The sequence below is a fragment of the Tinamus guttatus genome, unplaced genomic scaffold (genome assembly GCF_059628265.1).
Source record: "Tinamus guttatus ecotype Peru unplaced genomic scaffold, ASM5962826v1 Tinamus_guttatus_pri_ptg000172l, whole genome shotgun sequence".
NCBI classification, from domain to species: Eukaryota; Metazoa; Chordata; class Aves; order Tinamiformes; family Tinamidae; genus Tinamus; species Tinamus guttatus.
Window position 1 is genome coordinate 2,297,501 of NW_028288706.1, and position 21,669 is coordinate 2,319,169.

A 21,669-nucleotide genomic window follows, 5' to 3' on the forward strand; every position below is an offset into this window, starting at 1 on the left:
ATATTCCTTACCTGCATAGAATTCTGGACTATAAACTGCACCAACAACTGGATTTAATTTCCAGCCTGCAGCAAAAATACAAACACAGCTGAGTTAATATTGTAATTGTAATAATGACACTGATGATGACTTTTTTTTTAATAGAACATAAATAGAATGACTTCAGAAAAGGTCATTTTAATAGAGGTTTTATAGGCATACATCGATTTACTCTAGTCTTTAAAACCAGAAGACTCTCAAGTACGGAAATAAGTAATGAAACAAGCCATTCCCAGGACAGGTCTGTACTGAAAATAGTATTGAAGTATATTATCTGCTGAATTAGCTTGGCTACAGTGCACAATTAAGAGCGAATATTACCCTAAGTCAGGGACCTAACTCATAACTACTTAAGATATCTTTACATTGTGCAGCAACAGAGTAGTACTCATCTTTACATTGCCTTTAGTCTCTGGTTACAAGCTGGAGAGGCCACAACAGTTGTATCTGCTGGAAAAGAAATGTGCTAGTGACTTGCATCATGATAGGTTACAGGGCCATAAAGTAATCTGAGCACTTTTCTTCTGCAAATTCAGCCTTTGCCCTAAATTATCACTGCCTTTTTACAGAAGCATGGGCATAAAGCCCATGCAAAGCCACAGAATGAAGGCAAATTCATCTGCGTGTGTCCTGGCAAACTCCAAAGAGTTGCTCGTTCCACCTGACGCCGTTCTTCCCGCTACGCCTGGAGCGCAGAGGCTCACTGCCGAAACAGAGCCCGTGTTTAAAGCACATGTGATGCTCAAGACAACACTGGTGGAGGAACTGAAGGGAGAAGGTAAGAGAACAGCAGGAGGGAACATGACAAACTCTTTAGTGTTCCTTGTTCTGATAAAATGTTAATTATCATTGTGTTTTGCACAGTGGATCCGCTCCCCAACCTCCACGGAACTTTTGTTTTTTTCCTTTTTATTTGAGTGTTTGAATAATTATTTCTCGATGTTAAAAAGTGGCTGATGTGAACTGCTGGGACTGAAAAATTAGGGGTTTTCCAAAAGTAAGCTTGAAACAGTAGGGTGGGAGGAACCGTTTTAAATGGGAAGAAAGGCAAAAAAAATCTGAGAAAAAGCATCTTATAAACTCAAGAACAATGGTGCTTTAAGTAGATTATACAACTACGCTGCTGGAAGCAAAATGGCTACATATAATAAAGTCAGGGGAACAAAGGTTTCTAAAATCCAAAATCAAGACTGCTGTTCAGAGCAATACAACTGCAAACTGCATCGAAGGTGCTTCTGCCTTGGCCATAGCATGCAACATAAAAGCACGGTAAAAGACTGTAAGACCATAATATGTTATGAAAGAAATGTAACATAAAACTGCAGTGATAACACAAAAGAAAACTCCATACCTACACTTAAAAATGGCGCTATCTGTATCTGATGCACTGTAACTGTTTATCACTAATTAAATGATCAACAACAGAGATGATGGATGTTCTAGAAATACAACTCATTAATAAATCCAGAGTAAAGGTCAACATTGTATGCTCCCTAGAAGTACTTGTGTTTGCTATACATATACAAAAGATAATTATGGAAGCTGGAAATGGCCAAAGGGTTAAAATGACTTTCCTTATCAAAGTTTCACAGGATTTCTACTGCCTCTCCTTGCATTTGTCTGACTGTCACAATATTCATCTCCTCAAGACAAAACTATAAAAGCTCAAAACTTAAAGGCAGAGAAACACAGAGTCCCCAAGGCTGCCCCCACAAAAGCAACCCCATCTCTTCCTCTAACGTCATGCACGCCAAGTGCGCCAAGGGGAACCAGTACAGCACGCGGGGCGTAAACTTTGGTGCAAAGTGGTGGACACGGCCGTGCAGAAGGATTATTTTTGCTTCCTAGGCCAGATCCGACACACATAGTCATTTTGGGGGTAAAAAGATCTACGACACCATTTGCTGCCTTCTGCTTTGTGCACAGAGCGGGCAGGAGAGGGGAAGGGGAGAGGATTCATCTCTGGTAATGGTCCCAAGCTGTGACTTCCAATCCCAAAGTTTAGATCAGCAGAAGGCTCAAATCCAAGGCAATGCAAGTATTAACTTTAAAACATATTTACCCCTCTAGCAATCACTGCTTCACATTCCTCATTCGCTGCTCATGTGCTCTTAGGCTACTCCTGCACTCTATTCTCCACTACACTGGGCATCCACCCCAAATTGTAACATGGCCTTCTGAACAAGAAATAAATCTACTCTGTAGAGTTTATAATTTGATTTTAGTGGATGAAAAGGGGGCACAATAGTTTGGAATCTCTAAAAATGTCTCAGAAATATTTTTGCTAAACAAGCAGAACTACCAGAGAAGCTGGTCATATTTTCTAAATACACGAGGTCAGTCATCAAAAGTATCTTTTCTAATAAAAAAAACCCTTACAGGAAAGAAACTCCACTAGCAACTGGACATTTATTAACCACTCATTTCAGGAATCGCCCAAAGTCTGTGGAAAACAAATTTACTTTGAAAACCATCTAGCACATAAAAGCAAACCACTTATCTAAATGAAGCTGCATACCAAAAAAAAAAAAAAAAAAAAAAAAAAAAACACCACTCTAGGTTATTCTGTTTTAAAATGTGCTGAGTTTTGCAATTGCATTTATAGCACGAGCTCTGTTATCAACAACCAGCAACACTGAGGAATGAAAGACAAAACACAGTCCAATTTTTAAATTATAGTAAACATGAAGAGATGACATAAGGCCTGTTTCATGTAACACAACACTGCTGGACATGCCCTGGCTGTGTTTTGCACATCTGTGAACCACAGTCAACCACCTCAGTCCCCCAAAGACACTTAAAAATCAAGTCATCTATTAAAAAAAAAGCAGGTCTAAACACATATGCATATACAAATAAAATTTCTGGAATACATGTGTAAGAAGTATCTTTAAAATGCGAATATGCTTGGACCCAGAAGAATATAGCCTTTTATTTTAAAGAAGGGACCTTTACTTTAGACACCAGTGATCTTTAATAATCACCTACAACAGTGGCTAATTCCTGACAAAATGATAAATCATACAGTGTCAAGATGTTTGGTAACAGAAATCCTGATTCAACTAAATGAAGCACGTTGCCATTTACACTTCACTCCTTGTCGATCGTAATGGCTCTGCTAGAATAACAGGATTGCTTTTGTGTGTTTACTTTGAGGGATCTCAAGCATTAAAAAAAAAAACTGAAAAGATCAAAACAGATGGACCAGAGTTTGCCTTGGCCCTCAAAAACCCTCAAAAGGTGTGCAAAACACTGCTGTCCTTTGGGCCATGGATTCCCAAAACCAAGGGCTGGGTTTTATGCGTTGAACCGCATGGTTCTCGCTACCAGCGACATCCTGTCCAGGTGGAGCAGGATAGAAAATGACAGACGCGGAACATTTCCAGTGGGAAACACGTCTAAGAGCAGATCATCATCATTGTGTCTTCTGGCTATCAGGAAATGATCCGTGTATCATTTGAAAGTGTATGAGCCAAGGAATGCCCGCGATGTGGGACACCGACTGCAGTTCTCAATAAAATGACCAGACTTCTGTTTCCAGCACACCTTTCCTTCACCTCTGGACATACTATTTGATATATAGCAGTTCCGTACCCTCAGGACAAGATGCAGGCAAATAAAACACCATAATTCATAACAACACTACTTTTATCCTTTTGTCATTTCAATATAACAGGCAAATGGACATTATCATAATGCCATCAAATTAATTTAGGTTCTTGTTGCAACAAAGTATTATTCTGTGATCAAGACAAGCTGTGTGACTCTTTAGTCAGATTCACTAAGATTTCACGTTTTAAAGCCAGTCCAGATGAAAGAGGTTTTCCCACCTGCACCATTTGGCACATAGAGATATTTGCATACAAAATGAGAAAGAAAACAGCTCCTGGGAAATTATGAGGAATTTCAGACTAGTGTTCTCCAGATCACTTTAACTAGCTCAATAATCACATGTTAGATCGAAGACAGTCACTTTATTTTATTTTTCGCTATGGTAGGAAAAAGACTATGACTCATTCATTAAAAATTAATGCCACTGTTTGCCCTAGTTTTTACTAAAACCTCACTAATGAGCACTCAAATATAGAAAACAAGGCCATTATATTTCAAAACGAAAAAGAGTCTCAGCTAGCTGTGGAAACCGTTCCTGATGTATGTGCAGACTTCATCTGCTTTCTACTGGATAGGAAAACGCAATTAAATTGGAAAGTAAATGGTCTAGTAAAACTGGAAAACAAAATTGCCATTAACTTCAATTTGTGTGTTATTGCTTGAAGTTGTTCAGTTAGGATCTTGTTAGAATTTTCTGAACTAGCGAACACAAATGACTTCTTGAACAAGTAATTAAACACTGCCAAGGGAAATATTTTTAAAACTGATTGCCTCCAAACCTCTCAGATATCTATAGATGACCTCCTATCATTATTGTATAACTTTATAGTGATAGCTAGGTCAACACTAGAATTAGAGCTTTTAAGAAACTTGGGATTTAAATTCTCCATGGGGGTGGGGAGGGGGAAGGAAACAACACCCAGTTACAGTTTGCCATTTACCCTTAGCAAATTGCAGAAGAACAATACAGAAAATAATCTAGTAAGACAAAATACTAGATGTCTCAGTACTAAAAAGTATCTCATGGCTGACAGAGACATTCCTCTCCTTACCTGGCCTCCTTACACTGGCCTCACTGGCCAAGGAAAACTGAATCCTATGATTAGCTCATCCATCGCATCATTAACACTGCATGTGGCTGGATGAGAGCTGTGCTTTCCTACCACGTGTATTTTCCTAGCCAAAAGCCCCTGAGGTTAAACACTCAGATTCCCATCTAGCAGAATGCTGCACGCACAGCAGAAAACCTGTTTCTGCTGTGCAAGATGCAAAGAGCTTGCCCATGTGCAACAAGTTTCCAAAGGGGATCCCTGGACAGCCTGAGCCCGAGGAGAGACGCAGGACTAGGACACTTGATCGCACGGAGAGCGCTCCCGCGAGGCACGGGGATGAGTCTGCACATGCAGGGACAGCAAAACAAGGTGCTGAGATCGCATGCACTTACCATTCGTGTAAGGGTTGACCGTCTTTTTATTTGTCATTACACGTGCTGTTGCATTATTTACCTAAGCACATAGAACACTGAATTAGAAAGGGTTACAGGGAGGGTCCGTGGTAGTATTAAATGCATGCATTATTACTGCTATTAGTCATGTAAAAAATAAAATGCAATTTAATTTATAGAAGGCAACAGGTGCATAACAAAATCATACTATTTATAATTACATTTACTTTCATAACCATTTTAACTTACAAATCATTTCAATAAAGCAACATCATATCATTTAAACTTTAATAAAAAGACATTAAAAGCAAATTAAAAGGTACTGCAGAATTTAAGACTTAAGAGCATGCTTGTATTCCATGATAACACTGATACAATAAATATTCAAAACTGAAAAAAAATAAACTTTATATGAAGGAACATGCAGTGGAGTAGAGGGGAAAGAGACAAGGTACAAGGAAACAAAGAAAATGTCAAAAAAAGGGACAAACGAATTTTAGCAGTGTGCAACATAACCCTTTAGAAGAGAAGTACCATTGGAAAAGCAACATCTAGCATTCAACACTTGGAACAAGAGCCTTTTTCATTGCAAGAATTAACAAAATCATTCAAGCTTTAAAATCACAGCTAACAAAAGGATAAAAAGAGGGTGCATTATTTAACACAATATGGAGTTAACAATCTGAGTAAGATGTGCACGAAGTCATATCCTCAATCCAATCAGTGCCTCCCAGGCTTGCTTAAAACGTACACTCAATTACAGGCGTACCAATATAGAAAAAAATGTAGCATCAAGAAAACTTAATACAACAAGTCAAAAAAATTCACGTGGTATATCAGCGCTAAATACGTGAAACGGCAGATGGACTTCTCCACTTACCATTCAGCACCATCGCCAGCATGGGTATGTATACAGTTACCATGGTTACTGAGAGTTTGGTGAGGGCCCTAAGCGCTACCGTCGAAGGGGGAAAATGAAAAGGCAAAATATGCAACATCTTACTCAAAAGACGACAGCATTTTCAATTGGTATTTTTTTTATTCTAACAAATACAACCGAGGCAGTATTGAAGGGGATCCAGTGGTACTAAAAGGCATTTGCGCTCATTTTGGAATAGACACCAATGGCTCAGGCCATGTGGCCAAAGAAGCCTCATGGTTATGTTAAAAATGCAATGTTAAAATTGGGCGGCCTCTAGGCTGGCTTTGGTTCTTTTTTTCTGGTACATCTTTTGGATGCTTCTTTCCCAATCTGAATTTTTTGAAAGCCACTGTGGATCCCGCATCAACCCTGCAGGAAAAAAAAGAAAAAAAAAAGAAAAAAGAAAAAAAAAGAAAAAAGAAAAAAAAAGAAAGAACAACAAAAAGAACAACAAAAAAGAACAAAAAAGTAACAAAAAACAACCTTTTGTTTGTGTTTTGTCTGTCACACTTTCTTGTTTTTCTCAATTTTTTTTTTTTGTTGGCTGTTTTTTGGAATCTACTGCACCCATTGATTTACAAAACATTCAAAATAATAACTTCAAAATATTCAAGTTTTTTTTTTCCAATCTGTCATCCACCTTTCTGCAATAATGATAATAATAGTAATAATAATTACAAAAGAAATAAAAATAAAAAAAAACCAAGTAAGGCCAGATTCTCTCTCGTTATATATAAGTATATATATATAAACAATGGGAAGGGGAAAGGGGAGCACACAGAAGACACCAATGATGCATCTGAAACAACAAATGAGAGTGAAGCAGACATTTATAAAAAAGATGAAAAGGAAAATATTTTGAACATGCACCTCGATTTTACGGCCCTCTACCACGGTGCCGTGTAATTTCTCCCTCGCCCTGTCCGCATCAGCACTATTTTCGAAAGTTACGAAACCAAATCCCTGCATGCAGGAGGGAGAAGGGGGGAAAACAACATGCACATTATTATTTCAGTCAACGACCACTTGTTTGCTTATGTTCTCTCGCTTTAATTTAATATTTTCTTGTCCTCGCTTCATTTCTGTAACATGCAAATTAGAAAAATTATAATTGTATTGAGATGTGCAATAAATAAGCGACAAATGTGAACAAATTTTTTTTCTCTCTTTCATCAGTTAGATAATACCCTCAAAGAATTCAAAGAATGATACCAAAAATACCTTTCTACATGTCACTACAGAGGAAAATAAATCTAACAATAAGAAAATGAAATTAAAATAAATTACAGTGTCTTCACATAGAAAAAAATGAAATAATGTGAAAAGAAAATGAACCACATTATAATGACATGCAAATATCTCAAGAAAATAAAAGAAACATGTGCACAAAATTCAACACTGAATGTCAATATACTCTAAAACATTGCCTACTTAATCATGCTCTTGTGATCATAAGAAACATTGTTCCCATGCAACACTAGGGTAACTTAAACTTTCGTCAAACTATACAGCCTTTACTTATTTTATATAAAAGAAAAAAGAAAGAAAATAAAACCACCAACAAAACAAAAGCACTTTTAGAACTAAGTATAAACTTTCTTGTATTAACAGATCAAATAAAATCACATGATGTGAATAGAAAAAGAAACTCAAAGGAATAAAAATGCAAACATTTTGAGCAAGTTTAACTGGTTCATTTATTAATTCCATACATTACTTTTCACATACAGAACATGCAACTGCTAAAACGCCTAATTCCCATGCTAGCAGGGCAGGAAAACACTTGACTAATGCGAAATTCTGACTGTGTCAAACACTTTACAACATTAGGCGAAACTACCTGTTCTAGCCTTACTCACATCCATTTTAAGTGTGCTACATTAGACACTGCTTGTAACTTTTTTAAAAGCCAAACACTGAAGGAGCAGTTCAAAAGCATACACCAACCCTTTGAAACGGCTCTGACGGCGCCAGTGCGTCGCCTTCGGACGCTCTCTGAATTTACCCCAGCGAGAGGGTCTCATTGGCCCTTGGTGCTTCGGGACGAGGAACATTTCCAGATCACACCCGGCACTTCTGAAAGGGGCAGCCAGTGCCGCACATCTCTGACGTCCCGCTGCAGCCTTCAGCCCTCCGTCTCCTCTCCTGACTTTCAAGTTCCTTCATTTAATTTTGTGTTCAGGAATCAATCAGTTCTCCCATCTACTCTCTGCTGTTCGGCCTACTGTGCATATGGGGTATTCGGTGTATACAAGATGCATGCATACAGTGACACACACACACACACACACAAAAAGCGACTCAAAGCCCATTAAAAACACGCTTTTTTTTTTTTTTCCCCTACTTTTCCACCCCCCCCCCTCCCCAGGATCAGGGGTGAGGGAAAAGAAACTAAGGCAACAGCACTATCACAAGCACTGAAAATAACCATCGATACCAACCACAAAAGGAATTCACAGACAAAAGAAATGTTGAGAAACTACTTTGAGCTTTAAAGCACAGGTTATTCAGGTTATTTACCTGTTTAAAGAATGTATTTATTGTTTTGGTTTATAACAGAGAAATTTTTTTATATAGTTGTGGTTTGTTTTCCATCCTCTTCAAAGTATTTTGTTTAAATCTACTCTGTGATGCTTTTTTTATTTTTTCTTTTAAATTCCTGCTAAACCCTGAGCTCAAAAACTGCTCCGCCAGCACTTCTACTTGGAGCCGAGACCCTTTCCAGACAACCTGACTCCCATTTTCCCACCTCGTCCCTCCACAGCCCCATGCAACCTGAGCACGTAATTCTCCTTTCCCCATGGCTCAGGGAACCTGCCAGAGAAGGTAAATTCCCTCTTTCAATATGAATCCCTCCATTTTAAAGGACTGCCCTGGCCTTTTTTATACAACACTCTTACTTTAAACTTTTATTTCCCTTTTCATTGCTTCCTCACCCCTCCCCATTTTTAAATAGCTCTGTAAAAAGGCTCGTAATTTAAGATGCCACTAGGCAGCAGAAACCATCACTGCAGCGATCGATCCAGTGACCCTTGGCTCACAAGAGCACAAATTCCCCCCAGCCTGTTCGCTGGCCTCCCTCCTCACTGCTGAGCAACCGACCCCTTCGCAGTACCGTAAGAAATGAAAATTTCGTGGGAGCTTTTTTAGTCCAAATATGAATCAAGTCTTATTTGCTCAGAGCACTGCAAGCTAGTTTTTCTTCAAAAAACTGAAGTGAAAGATAAAAACCTAATTCTATTTTAAAAATTAGAAAAAGATATGAAGTAGACCACAAGCCAAGATAAGAAAGGAACTTCCAAGATTCTGAACAGAAATCCCATTGTCATTTTTTATTATGTTTTACTTATTTCCATAATTAATGCTACTTAAATGAAGATCTTGTTTATGTCAATGTTTAAGTTTACCTAACACCGAAGCAGTCACAGAACATAGGCTTGTTCATCACACATTTAACTAGAGATATCTACACTAAAACAAACTGTATTTTACATGCTGTTGATTCAACAGCTACCTTGACTCCTACAGTGCTTCTGTCAAATTATTTAATAACAGGAAGCTTGCAGGTTGGAAAAATTGGAAGCTTTGTTATTTGATTAAATAGATCTCAAAAATAATGTATATTGAACACAGGGCATACAAATATATATTTAGGCTAGTATATATGAAATACGCAGCTGTACAGGTATTTATATTTCCGAGTTTGCCACCTTGGAGTCACAAACTTCTCCGGGGTAACAAAATAGAAGTTGGTTGTGGTAATTTCTAAAAAAAACAGCAGCTGCTGAAGCAGCACCAAGTCACCCTATTTTAACCTTTAACAGCCTTTCCACATCTTCTGGTTGGCTTTGTCCTAAAAGCCCGTGCAGTTGCTACACACAGAAAGAAAGAGGCTCAGTTTCCGTCTCAATCTATGCTTGTTAGCAGCATTACCAGCAGGTCTTTTAATCATTTAATCAATAAATTCTGTAAATTGGGTAAGGTAATCTTCAGTTATTTGACGCAGGTTGCAAAAAAGACCTAGACTAACACAATACTAAACTTGAACTCTTCATGGAAAGAACAGTTCCAAGAGGAACATTATTCCAGCAAAGTTACCTAGTTACCTTTAATATTAGAATATCTATAAATCAGCAGTGACTGTGTTAGGCCTTTAAACAAGCAGAATTCTTGGTATGAAACTTCTGTTTTTGTGTGAAACTTATTTTTACTGGAAAGTATCCCTTTAGCAAATTTTTTACATTTATATCAGTGCTGCAAGCTTATGATTTTTAAAATCCACAATTCCATTTTCCGTTCCACACCAAACTGTCCACATCAGCTGTTTTACTAAGAAAGCATTGAGCATTGAAACTGGAGGTGAGCCATCAGGGAACACCAATTAATGAACCTCAGAAGAATTTTAGAAATAAACTACGACACTTGAGTGATTCTATATGAGAAAAAGTTAATGTCTTTAAATTTGAAATTTATTTTAACACATTAAGAGGAAGATTAGCAGAACAATTAAAACTTATCTGATACCAGAGTATTATGATGTATCTGCTTCTGCTTAAAAGATGTATAACAGGAAAAGAACTTTATCATTAACAATAAATGAAGTGTAAGAGTTGCAACAAGACTGATGCATAAGTGGAGAAACATTATAGTGTGTCTAACAGAGGATGAAGAGGGAAAGGACACCCCATGCACATGACATATGCACAGATGCTTATAATGCAGCTGGTGTCAGAGGTGAAGCCCCTGGGGAAGGTGACCCGTTTTGCACCAGTAAATGCTGCTAATGCAGGCATAGCTGTTCTAGCTTGCTTACTTCTTAAATACTCAATAAATCCAAGTACGCATTTAAAGCACAGTAATTTTCAGGAAAAAAATTAAATGTTTGCAATACAGAAAGAACTCTTTTAATCAAGTGTTAAAATAGGTTGTATTCAAAGGGTTGGTGTACTGAAGCTTCAATTAAAGAGGAAAACACCTGCATTTTAATAATCAGGAACAATCTCATATTTTCTCAGCTAATTACTGAAGAGGATAGTTATTAGGTGTCATTAGTATCTTTCGTTTCAATGCAGAAAAAATACCTGTACTAAGTGAAGATCTGCCTACAGATATCGGTAAGTATGGACTCATCTTATAAAATAAACAAGGTAATTATTTTTGAAGAATAAAGAAAGAATAAAGAAAGCAATGCTCCCACAAATCATGTGACACTTTGGAGTAGTTCAAATTACCCCTTTAAAAGATATAAAATGAGTCCAATGACTTTCATGATGCCTAGGAAACCAACAGAAAGCTCTAAAGGTGTTTCCAGTAGAGGAGAACCTGAGATGTATTTGTTACAGCAGTGCAGTTTTTTTTTTTTCTTTTTCTCATATGAAATATTTTAAACAAATTATCACATTCCTTTGTTGAATTAAACTGCTTACCTTTGAGCCTCGCTCATTAAAAATAATTTCAACATCTAAGATTTTACCAAATTGCTGCAAAGAAATAGAAAATTTACATGAAAATAAGATAACTTCAACACTTCTGACATCTTTAGTACAAATGCTTGTTTTAGAAATTGATGCACCATAAAATCAAGTCAAGCACCCGAAAAGACAAACCAAAAGAGTAACCAAATCATTATTACAATTAAATTGGACACATCCTTAAATCTGTAATTGTCATTTCACATTGATTTCTGCATTTAAATTCAGTAATAACATCAACAAAGTCATTAGCTGTGAACATAGTCAAGTGAGAGTCCCAATTTTCTTATTCTATTTAGTCTTTGCAGATTGTAGGTCACTTCCTGGCAATCCAAGTCCAGCTTCTATCACCATTTTTTTTCCACATCTAATATGCTATTGGGTTAATTCACTTAAAGTGTAGCAAACATCACTAATGAGAAAGAATTAACTGCTGCATGAACACTGTCACCCATCAGTCACCCTTCCTGCTGAAGAACCTTAGTTTTTGAGGACTTTTTGCAGTTGTTTCCAAGGGCAGGTAAATAAGCTACTTCAGCTCTACAGAAGTAAGATCAAACCAAGTGAGAGTTTTGTCACTGGCTTCAAGGGAGCAAGGAGCTCTTGCCCCCCTTAAAGAGGTTCTCTCCTTATGGATTACATCCATAACTGTTTATGGGTTCTACCACCAAGGCAGAGCTGAAAAGGAACATCCACTATCCCCTGACCAATTCTTGTCTTCCTAAAATGCAATGTTGGAAACTAGAAAGGTTCCTTGTTTTAAATACTCTTACTATTCATATTACAATAGCACTCTCAATCTCTAGGATCATCCACTCAAAAATGGACCATAGCCCCTGTTCCAAAGAAAAAGGCTCTATTAGACTGGTCTTAGTAAGAGAATAAATGTTTAGCTTGGGCAACATTTGGATAGAGCACTTTTTGAGATGGCGTATTTTAATTTGACATTTTAATATATCATTTTGTATATTTTATTATTACATGTGTCATTAGTACGTTGTAAAGAGCAGGGCAGCACTAAGAAGTGACAAAGTCTGTTAAACTAAAAAGACAAACTTAAATTCAGATAAATGAAGAATAATCCATCAATAGTACAAGAAATTGCAAAAATTAGCCTTCACTTGAATCTTTTAGGATATAAAATAAGCAATTACAGGACAAAAAGACAGCATTATTTCTCTAGCTTATTTAAAGCATTTCAACTTGGTTATGAAAATCAACCACTATTTGCTCTTTCTTGGCTTATTTTGTCACATTTACCATCTAATTAGCTACTGTTTTAAGTGTTATTTTAGCTTATAAGCAGACACTGACTGAAAGTTGACACAATCCTCCTCTGCTGTACTCATCATCTGCCATAGGCAGATACATAGTCAAGATGTAGCACTATTGTATTTCATTTTGTAAGTTTAATTAAATTCACACTTGCATATTTTTTCATCTGTCAATTCAGAAGCTAAAAGTTTATTGTTACCAAGTTATTCTTAAGCTGCAGAACTCTAGCTATCTAACAGTTTTATGGTCTTTTGAGATCTAAGACACAGGAATACTGAAAAAATACGGCCTTTATTCATTCACAAATTGTTACAAGCCCTACCAAAAAAAAAAAAAAGCCCTTTCATTTAACATACTTCCAGATGAAATCTATCTTTTTAGAGTGCTTTGTTCAATTTAAATAAATTTGCCAGTTTTTCTCTACACAGTCAATTATTACGTCTTCTGCTATTTAGTTGATGAGTCATAACCTATGGGCATTCAAGGGGTGTTACTTACAGAAAGTCAGATACAGTAAAGCACAGTGACCCTTGTCTCCTACCATCATACCAGATTCTTTTCCCAGTGATCATTTCCTTTTTTCATACAAATTAATACAAAAAAAAAATCAAAATATTTTAATCTGAGTACAATTATACTAAAAAGACTTTTAAAATATGAACCAAACACGAGAGGATGTCTAAAGCAGGATGGTGGCATGGAATATTTCATAGAGCATTTTGTAAAACTATAACATTTTCCAGAAGAGAACTGAAAAAGTAAGCAGGAGAACCATGAATCGTGGAAAACGTGGAAAATAAAAGGTGAATCTAAAAGCAGATCAAAGAAGTATTTCTAGATTATTTTGAGAGACTTTTCAAAATAAACCCAAACGTTCTTGGAGGGGAGAGAGAAAACCGGGCCTCATCTTTTAATATGATGACACATACGATGCTTATGAAATGCAGCCAGTGCACATGAAGGCAGCTAATGGCCTGAGCAAAACCAAAAATTGATACACTGGCAAAAACTTCAGAAGCCTACAGAAGTCTGTTAATACCATTGGAAATAGGGGAGCATTCCTACTTCTGGATTTTCAAATGCTTAAATGCAGCCCATGTCTCACTTCTGTGAGATGGGTTTCCTGCTCATGAGGGCAAACACTCTCTGCTTTTGCATCAGGCTCTCCAAAACAAGTAATTCCAGATATATGCATCAGGAACTTACATGCATTGAGTATTGTAAGCCAGTGCAGGTAGCTGCTTTTAATAAAATGCAAAACAACATGGTATATGGAATATACACACCTATAGAACAACAGAGTAGCTTTGTTTTTTCTCAAATGAGGGGCAAATCAGGCATTTGCTTATAAATAACTGAAAACAGGATCTTCACTGAAAATGCTTAAGCAACATAACTCACAGATCCTGCTATCAATGTTGCCTATAGCATAACATTACAATGTAAATACAAAAAATACACAGAAATAAGTACTTACACCAAACATTTGTCTAAGATCTGGATCCCGGAATCGGAATGGTATATTTGAGACGTGCAGCCGTTTTGGCTGTGATTTGTTTTCTGTGTTTTCAGAGGATTGTGTCTGTTGCTGGCCATCAGTCTGTGCTGCATCATCTGTCTGCTAAAGGGGTAAAACAAAATAAAGCACACTACATTATTCTGTATATTTTTAATTTAAATAAAGTTGGGGTGTTTTCTCAAATAATAATGCAAAGGAGTAAAAAATACTTAAAGTTACTGTAAGAAGCTGAAACAGATAAAATTCTTTTTTTTTTTTTTTTTTTTTTTTTGGGTATGCATTTGGAACATTGGAACAAACCAGGTGCATCCAAGGATTATTTTCAGTGTAGATTTTCTTAGCATTCAAGACTTTAAATAAGGAATAAATCACCTCTCTGTATTTTAAGAGTGTTGGAACCTCTTTAATCTTATATCAGATTTTGTGAATAAAAGAAACTGAATCTCCTTGTCCAGATAAGAGCCTACCCGCGGTAGCAATCTATATGTTTGTGGAAGAATTGCTTGGAGAGGAGAAACTTAGAGAAAAACTGGGGCCTAACAGAAGTTCTGGCATTACAGAAGCTTGCTTGGGGTGATACGCAGTTGTCACTTGCAGGATGGTTGGTATGCAGGGACTCTGTTCCTCCAGGGTTCCCTAGGCAGCACAATCTGTCCTCCTCGCAGCTGCAAAGAGGAGTAACGGAGGACACCGCAGCCAAACTCTGCTGCACTCTGATAAGCCGCACAGTGGCTGTCCAGTGGGGGATATGCGATAACGTGTCCGGTGCTGAGCCGGAAAGGGTGCCAAATCACTCCTTTTGGATGAACTTTGCTCATTATAAGGTCATTATAATGTCAAAACACACCTCCATCCCAAAAGTTACCCGCCTTCGAGGTAGGACTGCTCCTCACCGAGCACGCGCTCTAGATTTTCGATTGACTAAACCTTTAAATGAAAGCGTGAAACTTTTTCACCAATCAATAACAATATTAAGTATGACTACAGTCACTCAAGCTCCATCTGAATGTAAAGAAAAGCATAAAAGGTGAACTCAGGAGGAAGGAAGAATTCATCGTAACTCTTGGGTCAGTTGACGGGCTGATCCCTCTTTCCTCCCCTCGGACTGACGCGCTGCCTGAGGAGACTCGAGACTGAGAGACCTCTCCCATCTTCTGGGGTGAGTGATGATTGCACATTTGTACATCAGGGCTAGCTAAAACCCCACGCTCTAGTAGAGAATTTCCTGTACTGACATCCAAAACCTGCTTTGCAAATGTTATATTTGAATAAATCATGCTGTTTGTGAACATAACTACTTGTTTGGGGGGGATGATCGGACCTACAGTTGACGGACTGATATCTCCTTCCCCCCACCGCCTCGAGGGCTTTCAAACTGCAGCATTTTACAACGTTCTCATGCAAGATGAGTACTTCCAGCCAGAGGCCACAGGGCCCTCTGCACAGGAGGCGGCTAACACATCACAAACTGGTTGCCGTTTCATAAGCGGTGCTAATGGGTAATAGAGGGTCACTTTCTCTACATAAATGGTCACCATTATGGAAAAGGCCTTGAGTTGTGAAAGGGAACAAAAGTATAATCAGTGGTGAAGGCCACCCAATATAAAAATAAAATCTGCACAGGGCCAGGCCTTGTTCCCAGTGTGTAAAAATCAAAGCTTTATTAAAGGTGAACTACAATATCCAAGGTTTTTCTGTTGTCCACAAGGCCTTTGTAGAAGTAAAAGAAAACATCTTTGGACGACTCCCTTGTTACTGTTACCCCGTTAGAGGCTTTTCAGGGTCTCCATCCTACCTCAACTGCGACCTTAGATACAGGTCCCCTTAAGTTGTCAGGACACAATTCCCTTTTGCTCTTCTTAATCAAGATAAACATCCTTATTTTCTGTAACCTATGCTTTTTCCAAGAATTAATTTTCATGATGAGATGAGATTTTGAACTATTCATGGCACCTTAGGCCCATCCCTTATGATGTAATTGGTCACAGTAGGGTAATGTGGACACGCTGGCCACATGAACACAGTTTGCACATAGAATATTATACAGCATCCTTAAATACCCCCAAACAGTCTGCCTCCTTCCATTTTCAAAGTCTGAGGTATCATCAAATTCAAATGAGACTGCAAAGTTCCCAATCGTCGCCAGGTCTCCTGAGTCCTGTGTCATGATTCATAACTGTCAAGGATTAAAAAAAATCCAATGTGTGACAGTTCAAATCGTTTTAAAAGACGTTTTTCTTTTAAACAGGTAAACCAAGTAGTCAGTGACTAATGTACTGGGGGCTGAAAGCACAGATGATACAGACTCTCAGTGCCTAAAGAAATCAATGGTAACTGCAGGTTCTCAGCCACCCTTGAAAATTACTGCAGATTGGCTTTTTCCTATGCACGTCAGTCAGGACTGTATCAGGTTAGGTTTTAGCTCTGAGGTTTAAGATGTCATTTGTCATCTTCACTGAAAGGTCATTTCCACTCATTTGCTGCACGGCGTTTCTCTGGTTCCACTGGGAATGCATTTCTAATTTAAAAATCCTAATAAACAGTTACATATTTTAGCAGATTATTGATGAGTACTGCCTAGAGAGAACTACAGAATGAACACTTTGACATCCCATGGACTATGAAATTGCAGAGACATGTACAAAATCTTATTTATGTAAAAAAAATATTTACTATGGATATTTATTAGTATACAATTGCACACAATTGCAGGTTTTCAGCACTATTATATGTCATAAATGTTAAAATAAGTTGCTGAAACTTGAATCTCTTAAGAACTGTTGATTGCATTTAGAAGTATTTCATACACAATTGAGATGCTCAATTTTCCATAATAATTTCTAACTCAATCGATATATCTGAGCTAAACAAGTTTAATCTTGGTGAAATTTAATTTAGGTATGGACAACATTCAAAGAAAATCATTTGGAGAAAATTGTGTGAGGCATGCTTACATTTCTATCATGAAATGCGTCTTCATATGTCAATTTTAATTTATCATTTCAGAGCACAAGTATTCCTCTCTATTTTATGACCCAGTGCCATGCTATTATTATTTTTTGATGGTTTGCTTTGATTATACTCGTCACTTGACCCCTACCCAATCTCCCAATCTCATCCAATACACGCACATCTCTGTGAATAAAACTGAAAAACAAGATGCTGATTTTGGATAGATTTCTTCTTTGGAGAAATTTTCATTCCCTTTTTTTAAGGTGAAATACCGCCTTTGTTACTGATCCAGATTTGGTAACATTCCACCCAGAACTCTTTTACAGGGGCAAGAAATATATGCTTAAATCTCTCATCCATCTCTACCATACACCTAAGTCCCAAGTTGCTCCCAAAATGGCCTAGTGGTATCTGTCTAAAATTTGTGGCAAAGACACCATATGAATAAAACATTCAGTTATCCTTAATTCTGAAAGGGCTACGCATACTGTACTTGATCAGAAAAAACAATCCCATCCTCCTTCCCAGGGAAAACACACTTTCCCTATCTCTTTCCATCCTTTATGGAAAATACAGTCTTTCTTAATCTTCAGTCTTTCTTAAACTGGAACAGTCAGTTCCAGTAGTGTTTCCTCAGACAGTGTTCTGTTTTCTCTCTGTTCCTTTTCACTCAAGTACACCTAGCTACCTAAATCTTGTTCATTTGCTGCAACACTATGGTGGTGTGGACAACATTGAAACCTTTACCCTCCAACTCCATTTTAAAGGCAATGATACGCTGTCATACCATAGCTGTTGGCGTGCCACTAAGAAATGAATTCTGGCATCAGTGTAAGCTGGTTAGGAGCAAGTTGACACAAGCAACGGGGATAACATTGGCCTAAACCTCTTCCTGGTCAAATAGAGAATATGTTGGATTAGGGTAACTTGAAAAACTTCACCTGGTCTTGATTATTCATCAATAATCTGTGGGAAAACATGGAACAGTTACATACTTTAACCACTCCAAGTTTAGAGGGAAAACAGCCTAAATTGACGTAGTCAGATCGCCTATTTACAGGAGGGATAAAAAAGAGACAAAAAAAACAATTGGTTATTTTAAAAGAATCTACTCAATGGCAAACTTAATAATATGCTGTTTGATGCGTTTCATGTACAATATATGGATAATGCTCTTAAGAGTTTTAAATGAAAAAAATGCTTATTTGAAAAGCCACATTTTTTTTTCCTGCTATACCAATCAAGTTATTTCTCAGCAAGAAAGAGCTTGTGAATGTCTTCTAGGCATTATTTGATTAAGCTGACAATATTATGTGAGCAATGGTTGAGTACCCACTGTGCTGTACTTTTGACCAAATTGATTTGTGTAATGAACACTTGCTCTGTCTCTTCTCTAGCTTGAATAGGGCTCTTGATTTAACCAGTGGTGCTGGAAGCCAAGTGAATTTACAGCCCCCACAGTCATTCTCTCTCTCAATCTGGAGAGAATAGCGGTGGCAGTACATGAGCAAGCATAATTCAATACATTGTGCTATAATCGCAAAAAATAATATCAGAGAGCTCTGCAATATACCTCTTTGATTTGATTTGTAAACCTGATAAAAAAAGCAATCGAGAAAAGTTGAGGGAAAAAAGAATGCACGTGTCCTGAGCAAAAATGTAACCACACTGAATGTGTGCACAGAACTGAAAAATCATGCACGCTAAACCAAATTCATACTTTTCTTAGATAATATTGCACATTCTCTGCTTAACATAGGGATAGATTCTGAGCAGTTATTTTCCATTCAACACTGTGCAAAGAAAATAATTTCAAACTGCATTTGCTGCTTTTTAAAAGCACTGTTTCCCAAATATACTACCCACCAGGGTATGCACAGGTGTAGAAAGGCTTGCATCTTTTCTGTTTACTTAAACAGACTGATTAACTCATCATTAATCATATCGGTTTGATACATTTGTATTCTGAAGAGCCTGAGCCCTGGAATTTGCTTTTAATAGGCACTGTAATTGAAGGGGAAAGGAATTATCTATGCAGATAGATGTTTCTGTACATAAATTTCTACACAAAGGAGCACACATGTTGGCTTTTTATCACTGTTCTTTTACAAGTGTGATGAACATTACCAGGAGAGGTATCAGTGCCTTTTCTTGTCAATTGCATCTCTGTTATCCTTTTCTCATGAACAAAGATTTATATGAAATCCCATTGTTTTAAAGATATTACCTGTGAGAATTTTTTCTTGAATAAAAATTATTTTGTTTTAGCATACTGAAACATATGCAACTCTCATGCCACATCAAGCTACCCCTTAAGAATTTATATGTGAAGACAGTGTGCTTTGTTCTTCGTGCTCATTTACTGAAAGGGAACATCAAGGTATGTACAAAGAAACGTAACAGCACAATCATGACTGCACCAGGAATAATCATGAGTATTTCTTACTTTAGGAATGCCTGGCTTCAGAGATACTGACACTTAAGACCAGATAGCCAGATTTCTAAACCAGAGGGAACTTTGACCCTCTTCTTCACAGCGCTAACATTTTCTTTTACTTTACTTACTTCTGGGTCAAAGTTTCACTTCTAAATTATACTCACTTGATAAATGTAATTTCATCACAGCTCAATTTCTCATACTACAAAAAGCATAACATTCCTGCCTTCATTTCCTTCTCAAAAACACTTTACTCTCCAAAGCTCCAAATCAAAACTAAGACCAGGGCGAATATTTTGTCACCATTTCTTATGATGGTTCTGAAGAGAAATACACAGAAGAAGCCAAGTCTCCACTCTACAGGACCCCCTGGTTCCTCATCTAGAGCCCTGCACCATCACACTGGCTACTGACCCGTTTATTAGTGTCTTAAGTGCAGTTCTCAATTCCATTTCACTCCTGGCACACATTCACTTGTCTCTGCTTTTCTTACTTAATAAAAGACACGTTTCAAAGTTGAGCCAAATTGTGAGGCACATAACTGGAGAGCTGCATAGCATTTTGGGGACCCAAGGACATTGTAATCATCAAAACTGGGCAGAGCAGCAAGCCCTATTATTTTATAAGGACAAATAGAAGGAAGAACAAATAGATTTGTTCTTGAAATGGTGCTTCCTGTGGAAGCTATTGCTTCATGAAGAATGGAACTCAAATAGAGGGAAGAAAAGCAGTGGGCACCCTTCTTTGTAATCTAGCTTAAAATTCTAACCAAATAATGAAAGCATTTTTATTGTATTAAAAAAAAAAAAAAAACTTTCCAGCAGACTATAACAATAAAGTACACCATTCTTTTCCCACAGATGCCAGAACAGTCTCTATATAAAGTCTTGTGTTATGTCTAGTATAAGCATCCCTTTTTATTTATTTATTTTTCCAAGTATGAGACAGCCACCTGCTCTCTGGAATATTGCATGGGAGGGATCCTTGATCATTCATCATTCAGATGAATACAGTTTCTTACCAGGAAGAAAACATCTGATGGTTGACCCTCCGTGGGCCATTTGTTTCAGTACTACTGTAGCATGGTGAGGTAGACTCCCTTAATCCGATTTACAAACAAATGAAAAGGAACCTGAATAATTTTGTGCTTCCCATTGGCATTTTTTAAGGTGCCTACTGTGAATATGGTTTGAGGCATCAGACTACTGGGTGTTGTTGCAGGCTGAGGACTCAACAGCAGTGCTGATTCTTTCTTTCATTTCTAGGTGGATGCCTTCTGGATGCTGCTACCAGAGGCTACGAGAAAGCACCAGTATGTGATAGCTTATGCACAGAAGGCCAGCAGCCTCAATAAGGGATCATTAATTCTGAGGACAGATAGGAGCAGCAAGACAGTTTTCTTAAGCTTCTGGTACTGCAGGGCAACCAAAAAGTTATTAATTACTTGGTTAGATTAATTATTTCTCCAATCTATCTTCCTTAACAACATGAAATATATATTCCTTTTACAGCATTTTACATCCACATTGCTGGCTCATCATTTTTTTTCCTGCTAAAATAGTCAGCAGGATATAACAGAACAGCGTATGAATCATGTTGTTTGCAGTGAAATACTGGAATCTATAAATGTTTTAACTACTGAATGTGTTGTATTAGAACTTAGGCAGCATTTGCCACTATAAGCAGTAGATTTTTAAAAGAATGTTCATGAAAACTTTCAAAGAAGTTTAGAATCACTGAGCAAGTTCAGTTGCCAAGTTCAATTAAGGACACTCAGCTGACATCACTGGGTATCAATAACTTGCAATCAGAGAAGGAATTATAGGAGGTTGCTGAATACATTATTTATCGTTAGCATCAATTCAATAACTACCTCTGACCATCTATTTACTCCATCTATGAATACTGTAACAACAATTAACAAAATCATCCTCTAATTGTCTTAAGTCTGCATCAGTCAAGGAAGTGTACATATTCCATGCATATTTTTAAAAATTC

General features: G+C 37.4%; 1 protein-coding gene across 24 annotated transcripts in view; it reads right to left on the reverse strand.

The window, feature by feature from the left end:
• The window catches only part of RBFOX1 (RNA binding fox-1 homolog 1), a 950,329-nt gene that overhangs the window by 75,285 nt on the left and 853,375 nt on the right, over nt 1-21,669 (reverse strand). For all 24 annotated transcript variants that reach the window (XM_088523038.1, XM_088523037.1, XM_088523031.1 and 21 more), the window contains 5 exons: nt 14,241-14,384; nt 11,444-11,497; nt 6,888-6,980; nt 5,096-5,156; nt 12-65 (listed from right to left, as the gene is read on the reverse strand). In XM_088523038.1, coding sequence (XP_088379164.1) covers nt 12-65; nt 5,096-5,156; nt 6,888-6,980; nt 11,444-11,497; nt 14,241-14,384 — 406 coding nt within the window. The remainder of the gene's footprint in view (nt 1-11; nt 66-5,095; nt 5,157-6,887; nt 6,981-11,443; nt 11,498-14,240; nt 14,385-21,669) is intronic.